This window comes from Diceros bicornis, chromosome 21 (genome assembly GCF_020826845.1).
Source record: "Diceros bicornis minor isolate mBicDic1 chromosome 21, mDicBic1.mat.cur, whole genome shotgun sequence".
In the NCBI taxonomy this organism is placed as follows: domain Eukaryota; kingdom Metazoa; phylum Chordata; class Mammalia; order Perissodactyla; family Rhinocerotidae; genus Diceros; species Diceros bicornis.
The window spans coordinates 15,465,455-15,476,238 of record NC_080760.1 but is presented as its reverse complement, the minus strand read 5'-3'; the positions used below and the strand labels follow the sequence as shown (position 1 = coordinate 15,476,238).

At 47.6% G+C, this 10,784-nt stretch overlaps 1 protein-coding gene across 1 annotated transcript in view; it reads right to left on the bottom strand.

Annotated features, from left to right (window-relative positions):
* Positions 1–3,422: 3,422 nt before the first annotated feature.
* The window catches only part of PTDSS1 (phosphatidylserine synthase 1), a 63,767-nt gene continuing 56,405 nt past the window's right edge, over positions 3,423–10,784 (bottom strand). Inside the window, exons 11-13 of the mRNA XM_058564668.1 lie at positions 7,477–7,545; positions 6,795–6,864; positions 3,423–4,513 (exon numbers count right to left, since the gene is read on the bottom strand). Of these exons, the coding sequence (XP_058420651.1) occupies positions 4,404–4,513; positions 6,795–6,864; positions 7,477–7,545 (249 nt within the window). The 3' untranslated portion in view covers positions 3,423–4,403. The remainder of the gene's footprint in view (positions 4,514–6,794; positions 6,865–7,476; positions 7,546–10,784) is intronic.

Below are 10,784 nucleotides of genomic sequence, written 5' to 3'. Positions count from 1 at the left end.
TTAAGGCTAGTGTGTGGATACTTCAGACATGAAAATGCAATATTTTGGTTCTTTAGTCTAAAATTTTTCTATTTTTTTTTAAAGGCAAACAAACCTTATTTCCTGTAGTTTGTAAAACCACATGCGTCCCCTTTACTCAGCACGCAGACAGGGACACACCCCACGTAAACACACTGGTATCTGGGGCCCCAGGGAGACTACGTGGAGGGGCAGGAGGCCAGGCAGCTCGGAGAAAACCTTCCTGCCATTGTGGGGCATTATTGGCGCCCACAGTTTGCAGGTCCTTGGAGCATGGTGTTTTTGGAGCATTCTAATAACAAGCAAAAAATAATTAACACCCGGGGCACAAGAGGTTCAAGTGTGAGCCCAGAAAGACTAAGGAGGCTGGGTGGTCGCATCAGCTGTGAAAGCAAACCTCTGGGACAGATTCTACTTCCTGAAAGATGTTTCTGTCCTCACTGGGGTGATGGGAAAGGAATGGATTTGCCTACATCCTTCTCCTTGCTCCAAGAGGACAATAATGCAGGGGGCTTAGGAGTCCCTTTTGCCAGGACTGCAGGCAGGAAGCTTGCCCGTCACCCGCCCCTCCAGCCGGCCAGGTGTGCTGTACACAGAGGTCAGTTTCCGACCAGAGTATCAGGGTTTATAAACCAAGCTTAGCCATATGAGGCCTTGGAGCTACTCGGGCCTGTTGCAAAGCCCTGACAGTGCTAGACTGTGATAACAAATATCTTCTCATAGGACAGGCAGCTTCAAAATCCACCCAACAAATTGCAAGAAAGAGAATATCCAGGTAGACAAAGACGCACATAATTTCCGAAATGGATTAAAGGCAGTTTTTAGGAGACAAGAAAGATTTTTATAATTCAGCATTCCCACAGACTAAAATCACGTCTATTTTTTTCCCCTTCTTTGGTAGACATCAATAAATAATTCCTTTAAATTCACAGAAGATAGTAAAATATTGCATCAAAGATGACACTAAAGTTCAATTTAAAAATTTTGCAAACTTCATCTGTGATAGTTGTTGCATCAGGTTTAGAATAAAATGTGATAAAAGGGAAAGGTTGTAAAAATCTAATTATTATGGACTAGCAACAAGACTGTGCTGCCCATTGGTCTTAGCCATTACTAATGCTAAGGACCCTTGCAAAGAACCAAATCTCAAATACAACCCTTGCAAGGCACACACATACGAAGGAGAGAGATGCATTTGCAATGAAACACTGCTCACCAGAAGTCTTGGCTCTTTATGTCTCGACTTCAATCATATGAATGGGAACTACATTGAGGATTGCAATAGCCTACCTGTGGGATCCCTAGTTTCCGTGACAAAGGAATGCTATAAGTGAAGGCCTGGTTCAACGCTGGTGGGCCCAGGAACTCCACAGCAGTCACTGGGCATAATTCAAAGGGCATGCAAATTAAATCCCCTGTGTTCAGTCTGGTTTCCAATGGTTAAGTTTTTTCTTTTCCACCCTGTGTTTAGCATCCCCTTCAGTGTCCAACCTCCCCCTGTAAGGGCCTGACCAAATGCACTATTATAACAAAGAAAACAACCCAAGGGTCCAATTCTAAAGCGGGAGCCTGGACAAGAAGAGGTATCATGTGGAGATGCTGCAGTGTCTTTGGAGAGAAGACCAATAGGTCCGAACTTGATGTATTTGCTAAAGAATTTTATTCTATTTCTCCTGGGTGAGTTCTTTACTCACGAGCTCACTACAGAAGCAGTCCTAGAGAAAATAAAACTGGCATTTATAGGAGGTCTTTTACCATCAAAATGCTTAAGGGTCAATGACACGTCCTAGCATCGCTGTGGGAGCAGTTTGGGCAAGGCTTCTACAAATGGTGAAGACAGACACAAGAAAAGCAGGGGGAGGCCATGGAAAGACCAAGAATGACAAAGAGGGAAAAATATCGAACACAATGCAATATTACTTAGGAGAAAAACATATCAAACATTCTTCGCACATTACATCCAAACTAATGGTGTCTTTTAAGAGGGCAGTTTGTAAATGGCAAATGTGAGATAATTTGCATTCGAATCATTTCCGATATGAAATGATGATTCTGAAACGTGCATTCTATTTCCATCGATGTGAGGTCCATTTCCATAGAAACGAGTGGAAAAAGTAGGCCAAACCCAGCAGTATGGTTTCTAGGAGGAACAGCAGCTGTGGTTCTGGCCAGTCATGCAAAGCACTGGTTTGAAACCACGGTAGGCAAGAGCTCTTACTGCAAGGGAACAAAGAAAGTTTACACTCCAAGAAAGGCCGTGGAAAGTATCTGAGGCCTTTCCTGGTCGTTTCATACAAAGCCACGGAGGAAAAATTGTCTCATGTGCACTTTGCTTTCTGTGTATCCCACAGGAAAGTCAAAGTCACCACATGCAAAAAACAGGTGCCTCCCTCTCTGCAGCCTTGGAGAAAGGAAACGGGCTTCATCCGTCGGGCTGAGCTATCAATCAGAGGAACGTTAAGTGGCAGGCCCAACACTCCTGGAAAATGAACTTGGAAACACTCAGCGACGAGGCCCAGGCACAAGGATGGAGAGTCGGGGTAGACGATGTATATGTTACCCATGGGCCCTCAGTGCTCAGAAAAGCAAGATGCAGGGAAAAACAAAACAAAGTCACCTACTTTCAAAATAAAATAATCTTTACATTGCACCTATGTTTAAAAAGGCCTCTTTGACAGCCTAAAAAAGTGCAAGTGGGTTTATGAAACAAGCCTCTCTGCCTCTTTCATGGGAAGGATGGGGCTGCCATTGGGACAGCAGGTAAGAGCTCAGAGTGTGGCCATCACGGCCCACTCCCTCAGCCATCACCAGCCAGGCGACTGCTGATGTTCCTCCCCTAGCCACATGGCCGGCTGCCGGCTGCCGGAGCAGGTCTGCGTGAGGCTCTCAACCAAGTGGTCGCCAGAGGCCCAGGGCACAGGATGTGACCCAGCTTGCATGATTCATTTAACCCCTTCACCCCGGAATTCTTTTGCAGAAAAAGAAAAACATGAAACTTCTATGGTTTAAGATTTCCTTAAAGCAGGAAAAGATATTAAAATCTCTGTGCTCTGTGAAATGAGGGAACAAAAGGATTGCTTTCAGCAAGTTTATATCCATCTATAAGCCAATCAGCTGGCTATTGGCCACTTGCTAGAGAAAAAAATCCAACTTGGTTGATGTAACCATGAACATAATAAAAAAAAACAATGACTACCTTGTTCATTTCCTTTGATCACCTGGGAGGTCAGGAAACAGGACATATGTGTAGGTAAGCCCTCCAAAATACACATTTTTTCCTTTTTCTTCTCACGATATAAAACACATACACATTCATATTATCCTAAAGTCACCTGAAAAATACAGATTGCCTACAAGCCGTGGAAAATACCAATAAGATGCAAAGAAATGACCATTTTACAGAGACAGATCTTTGATGGGCTTTATGTGAATTGTTTTATTTAAAACAGGGATCCATCAGAGGTGAACTATCAGGGAAATGTTCTAGAGTATGGCACGATGACAGGTAATACTCACCAGCACCTCACACGGGACTAACAGACAAGGTCAGCAACACACCATGGAGGAACACAGACCCCAGGGAACAGGGACCCGGCAGGGGGAGCGGTGGGTTCTGCCCCTTGAGCAGGCTCACTCCTGTGCACTGTGGATAAGTCTGGACAAACGACATTCGTAATGGAACAAAAAAGGTTCTGGTCTGAAGCCCAGGTCCTATGTAGGGAGCTAACCTTCCCTCGGACTGGTTTATACTCGCCACGTGGCTTAAGGTCCTAAAGGGGGTGAGGGTGCTAAAGGGTAGCAAGAAAGCCCTCCCTTTTTGTCTCTAGAAGGGAGGCGAGCCCTCCCCCGGCTCAATGTCAGCAGTGGCTTGTGAAGGCTTTTACACATCCTAACTCAAAAACAAATGACAACAACAAAATAAAAGGTGGAAAAGGGGTCTGAACTTAAACCAATCACATGGAAAGGCAGATTCCTAAAAATGCGAACTGGAGACCAGTCCACTAACTGTGTGGTTAATGCCCCGCCTGAATGAAGATGTTTAACCTGCATCCACAGTACACACAAGCACAAAGCTGCTCTCAGCAACTGTGAGTACATAGCTACCCTTTCCTTGGAACTCACTGACCTGCTACCGGTGACGTCATGCCAAGTGCTAAAGTTAGAAGAGACCCCGGACTGGCGAAGGACCCCAGGCACTGATCTGCCTGACGTGGCCGGGTGTGTGGGAAACAAGACTTACACTCTCAAATAACAACCCCCAGAGTCTCCTCTCCTCTTCCCATCTGCACTGTGCCTTTTGACCTCCTAGCAGGGAGGTCCAAACGATTCAGTTTCCTTCTCAGTTCTAGGCACTCTCTGGAACATCTTTAATTAACCAGGGTCTTTCATTTCTTTCCAACTCCATTGGTGACTTTTGACTTGGAATGTCGATTCCTTCTTCTGGAAGAATGGCTTTCGTTGTTGCTTGGATGCTTGGGTGGGCTGTCTTCAGGACCTGGCCAAAGGAATCAGAACACGCGGTCACCTTGGGCTGCGGCGCTCCTGGGCTCACTCCTGGGACCCGCGGCTCTCCCTGTCTAGGCCGTCCGAGGCCTGCCCGCCAGGGATCTTCCTCCGATCCTTGCACTCCATCTAGTGGCCTTATTAATACATGAAGGCAAGGCACAGAGACCTCAGCACTGTGCTAGTACAGATGGTGCCTGGGTATGCAAGGGGACAGCCCCACAAAGTCTGGGGGGGTTCGTGAAGAATTTTTACACTCACACTGTGTAGGGTGGATCGTGGTCATGGTGACTGGGACCAGAAATCAGACAACAAGTGATATCAAAGCACAAAGGAGGGACAATTAAAACTTAAACCACATGGGTGTCCATCTGCCCTTCCAGCCAAAGGATGCATTACCTAGGTTTCCACACCATGACCTGTTACACATCAGAGTTTCTAATCTCTAAATTGGAAAGAATTCTTGACTTTATAAAATTAAAGATATTACATGCCCTCTATTATTTGATTTGGAGGCTACCTTTACAATCAAGCCCCTGCTGCTCGTGACAGATAGCCCCAGAACCACACACTTTAGTGTGCCACACGCCCTCAAGTCTCACATTCTACAGGGACAACATCGTTTGTCACACTATATGATTTATTTGGGAGCTCAGAGAAAGACTTCTACATTGGCTAAGTGCCCAGCAATTGGCAGGCATCAGCCAGGTGGAGGGTGGAGCTGGGGGTGGAGGCGGGGGTTGGGGTGGGCATTCCTGGTAGAGGTGTGCAAGGCTGGGGAGGTCAGCCGAACTTCCTGGTAGGGGGTTGGCTCTGTCCTCAGACTGAGCACGCGGCCAGTCCCTGGCCTAACAACTAAGCCAAAAGGTTCTCTGCCCCAGGGCTCAGATCCAGCCCCAGAGGAGATCTCCATCAAAGGCAGCCATTAAAAAAAAGTTCCCAGAGTTTTTGTCTCTGTGAAGTGGCATATGCCTTAGTCCAAGGGACTCTTACCACTCCAAAGATTTTTTTGCTTTTTTCTTTTTTTTTTTTACTATTCTGTCTACCTTTCATTTAAATATACGTCTACCACTGCTTACTTCTTTTAGTCTTTTCAATGGAGAAGTGCCCGAAAGTGCCAAAGATTGATCTATACGGGTATGGTTCTGAATAAGGAGTTCTGGGGAACTGCCCCGCCCACCTCTACCAGCATTCCAAAACAGGCTGCTGATCGACTCAATTCAGGAGAAATCATCTCAAAAAGGGTGACTGGCACCCAGTAGAGAGTATGCTAGCGTTTTCCCCAGGGAGGGCTCTAAAAAGCATGACCCCAAAAGAACTCAGGGGAGCAACTGTGTCAGTAGTGCTTCCCACTCCCTAAGCCCTGTTTGTCCGAGCAATCCTGTGAGCCAAAATCCACGGCCTCAGTGTTCATAACTCTCTCCCTTCAGTCAAGCCTTGCAGTCAGAGAGAACTGACAACGAGTAACTGTCCAGTGGAGCCTCCTAAGTGTCATTACTCCACAAGCCTAATTCTTTTTTTTTTTTTTGTGAGGAGATCAGCCCTGAGCTAACATCTGCCAATCCTCCTCTTGTTTTGCTGAGGAAGACTGGCCCTGGCCTAACATCCGTGCCCATCTTTCTCCACTTTATATGGGACGCCGCCATAGCATGGCTTGCCAAGCAGTACGTCAGTGCGCGCCCGGGATCCGAACCAGCGAACCCCGGGCCGCCGCAGTGGAGCACATGCACTTTACTGCTTGCGCCACTGGGCCGGCCCCCACAAGCCTAATTCTTTAAAATAACTAGCTGGCCCCAAATCTTTCCAAAATTCTCCTTGGAGAGGCCATTGGGAGTGACTACACTACTGAAATCCCTCTTATACTGGTCTGCCTCTCGAATAAAACAGGATTAAATCGATCCACCCTTTTGAAAGGCTTCTCCTCCTGGCACATAATTCTTCTCAACCCTTTTCACTCAAGACAAAAGCCAAGAGGAGGAACATTCCGGTCAGGGTGCTTAGACAGTACAGGGTCATTACATTTTCCTGCCTCAGAAATGGCAGCGCTACACGGAGCCTCTTAGGAAGAAACGTTCCTGGGCAGATCCTGAGAGCACTTTGCATGTTTCATTAATAATTAACAGGCGACATGTGATGAGTAGGTTTGAGACCAACCCTTCAAGGCATACATTTATCAACATTCAGAGGATAAATATTGATTCTTAATCTCCTTACTGGGCCTCAGGAGGGAGAGGACCCAGTCAAGTTTTAAACAATGAGCAAGAAAGAGATACCTTTGGTGCCTTTCCCGTGAGGCCAGGAGATATCTGGACTGTAGGTGCTGTCTTCACACTCTGAGTAGGTCTAGGGAGAGAGGCAGGCTTAGTGATGGGATTTCAAGGACTCTCCGGAGGGTTTGGGGGGGCGGGCAAAAATGTGAGGCTGCTCCATGCCTGCCTCTCTGGGCTTGGCGGTCACCACCAGCAAGTGATAGAACCTCCTCATGCTTATGTTTCTCAGCTATAAAACCAAGGCTATCTCCCAGATGACGCAGAATAAATCTTCTAGAAAGTGCCTTTAGTTTCTTAGACTAAAGGTATGAATAAAAGACAAAAGGTGTTATTTTACTTAAAAAATATTATAGTTGACAAGGCTGGGAATAAAACCCAGCCTTCCAAAAACCGGTCCAGGGCTCTCTCCACAATTTTATTTTAAAACAAACAAATAATTAAGTTTTAAACCCCTTACAAAAGGAGGATAAAAATACTGACCTATTGAACAGAGCAGTCACAAGCATGGAGAGAAACTGACAGGGAATGAATTCTGAACTGGCTCGGTGTCTACAGTGGGGAGACTGAAGCCCAGCTCTTGCGGGGCCGGCTGTGCCAAATGCTCACGTGACTGTGCTCTGGGCTAAAGCTCCAAGCAGGACGTGATTATTCTTAATAAAGACCATCTCTGCCTTTCTTGCAGTACCTTTTCTCGGTGACCATAGTGCTCTGCGTACCAAACCATGCCATACAGACACAGGAAGGTGGTGAAAGCCTGGAAGAGAAAAATGAGCATGAAACCATTTTATAAATGAGGTTGGACAAAAAAATTCCCTTTCCCAGAACTTCAGGGTGTCAATGGGATTCATACAAGACGGCTGGACGTGGCAGTGATGAAGCCCAGGAGATGAGTCTGGGGACCCCCCCTAAGCTTTTGACAAGAGGAGCTGTGATGAGACCACAGGACCACTTGTGACGCTACCATCAGAGCGCAGGACTGTTTTGAGATGAGGGATAAGGGGCACATTTCCTGAACGGCTTTGCAGGTTCTGCTTCAGAGGACACGTAGGATTCTGCCTTGTAGTTCTGATTTTCATGGCCCATCCTCTCCACCCCACCCCATCACTGGAGAGAGTTACAAGGACTCCGTTTGTCAGCTTCTGTGGGGAAGAGGATTTCTGAACGAAAGAGCAGTTTCACTCAGTCTGGGGTCACAGTGGTGCTGGAGGCATTTGGGACGAATGCCCGCTGAGTGGAGGCAGAGCCCAGCAGGACACTGCGCCCTGGGCTGTGCACTGCTCTGCAGCCCCAGTGGTCCCACCCCGACCCCGTCCTGGTCACTTTTGTTTTTCTTGTTTAAGTAGACAGGAAAATACAGAGAAAATAACAACACCTTGTAAGCCCTGGAGTGAAATGAGGAGGGCGTGGCCCACGGGGGACCCAGGGCAGGGATAACCCCTACTTCCACTTCAGCATTCCCCCTGCCCTGTGCCACACCCCAAATTCTACAGGAATTTAAGGGAAGAATACCATCTACAAGAATCCCAAGTCTAAAAATGTGTCAAAAAACTGAGAGTCGGGGTAAAGTTCCTGGCTGCCTAGATGAACACGAAAGGGGAGAGGAGCGTGTGTGTCAGGAGAGTGAGGACGGGAGACTCTGGGCCAGGCCCTTCAGCCAGGCCTTCCCTCCCGAATGTGAGTGAATCAACCAAAACAAAATGACTGCCTGCTCCACCATTAAATTCTTCAGAATTCCTTGCTTCAGGAACCCATTGACGCCAAACCTTCCTCGCTCTCTAACCTCCGTCTCTTCCACTGCATTTCCTGTTGGGGACCTGTCCTCTCGTCCCAACCACGGCAATAGTTGTGAAATCATGGTGGAACCTTCTCTTCTTGAGATCAGAGAGGTGAAGGGCCTTCTCAAAGACAAATAGCTAATGTGTGGCAAAACTGAAGCCAGAACACAGGTCTCCTGATATCCCTTGACGGGTATCGAGTAAATATGGATTTTATGTCTATATGTCTTTATATTTCTATCCACTTATCCCTCGAGAAAGAAATGCATCATGGGAACAGCAATACCAGCAGCATCCGCTCTGCAGGGCCCACAGTCTGGAGGTTGGAGCAAAGACTGCAGGGAAGGCAGGGGCTGTGACCTCTCATCACCGCAGCTTGTAGACTAGCTCTGGCCCAGTTCCTTTAAGTTAACAACATTTACTAAGTGTCTGCTGCATCATCAAGTGTCAAAAAAGAAAGGAGTCGGAGTGTTCCAGCTGGCCTTCTCCTTCACGTCACTCAAGTGGAAACAGCAGCATGGTGGAGAGATGACACGACACACAAGAAAACCCACTAGTTCATCTTATATTAAATCCATGTGCAGACTGGCATACAGATTAGGGATTTAAAGAAAAAGAAGCTCATACCCCCATAAAAAATTAGGCAATGAATGAATATATTAAAATCATAAAATGAAAAGTAATTCTAACCTTTAACATACTCTAGCACTTGCTCAGAGTTCTAACACATACCACCGTTAAATGTACCATTTTCACAGCATGGAAAAGACTAGAGGATTTGCAGTGTGTAAGCCTATGTATGCATTAGGTCCTTTACAAAGAGCAAAACAGGCCATCCTAGGTTTCATAGGGAGGGCAGGGAGGATAGGTCCCACCTCCCCAGACCAGTCAGTGCCTGTGAAGGGGGGTGGGGAGGCTGGCCATAGAGCCGTCACTCCACTAGACCAAGGGAGCAGTGACGGCTGGGCGGGCTGTCATTGCGAACTCTGCCCACCAGAGGGCAGGCACACGGGGCTCTTCCTCCTCCTCCTTCCCCAGCCCAGCGCTGGGATGGCAGCGGGGGGTGGGGGTGGGGGGCTGCTGGAGCTGCGCGGGGGGCTGCTGGAGCTGCTCGGTAGACAGCTGGGCAGACAGCTCTGCAGCCGTCGCGCAAACACTGGCAGGTGGTGAGCGACAGGTGCTTATCAACACAATCGCCACACAAAGGGCCGGCGTGGTTGCCAAATTCACCACTTCACCTGGGTACAAGAGGCCCACTTTACACTTGTCCCGGGAGACAAAGGCTTGTAATTTATGGGTTTGCAATTACACCTGTGGAAATCTAGGCACGTACCCACTTAAAATGTCAAGGCCTGGATTTAAACTAGCAATTGTACAGATTGTGTTTAAAGGAAGGAAAGAGAAAAAGAGAGAGTGGAAAAATACGTGGGATGAGAGCCAAGGCCGTACACAACCACGGGTGTGGCGGCAATGAGGGCGTAAACCCAGCTGGGCGCCACATTACAGTAATGAGCATTCGAATTGACCAGGACGGATCAGACAACTGCTGCTGCAGAAGCTGATGAACCAGCATACGAGATCCTCACTTTGCATTAATCTCGAGTTCTGTGTATGTCTCTTACCAGGCAAGGGGAGTAATTAGGGGTTTTGTTTCTCTGAGTAGTGTGGGAGGCATGGCAGAACTTAACACTCTCTTATTGAATAATGTTTGCCTCACTCCTGAGTTTGAGATCAATCTTGATCTCTAATAAAGGCCATGAATATGAAAAAGTGCCAGGACCTTGTTTCCATTCTTCTTCTCTAACTGGTAAATGTGCAAGGCAGTAGAGACCCCTAATCATGCCAGCCAAGGGCCTCTTGGGGGGCCTCTGGGGTGGCCAGGTCCCCCTCCACGGTGCTTATAACTGATAACACTAATTGGGGGATCCGCTTGTCTTCATAGGCCTGCTCTCCTGTGGCTGTTTCTCAGCCTGGCCTCTAAATGCGGCCGCTCCACAGAATTCCATTCTCAGCCCGCTTCTCTTCCCCACACTACGCCCCCCCGACTCTTACCTAATCCAAAGGCTCCAACCATGCCCTGCACATGGACGGCTCCCAACTCTTCCAACTCCACGTCCGACTAAGTCTTTCCAACGTTACTGCACAGACTAGAATCTCCAATGATACACGACACCTTCACCTCCAAGTTCTAAGGGTCCCTCAAACCCCAAAGCCCCCA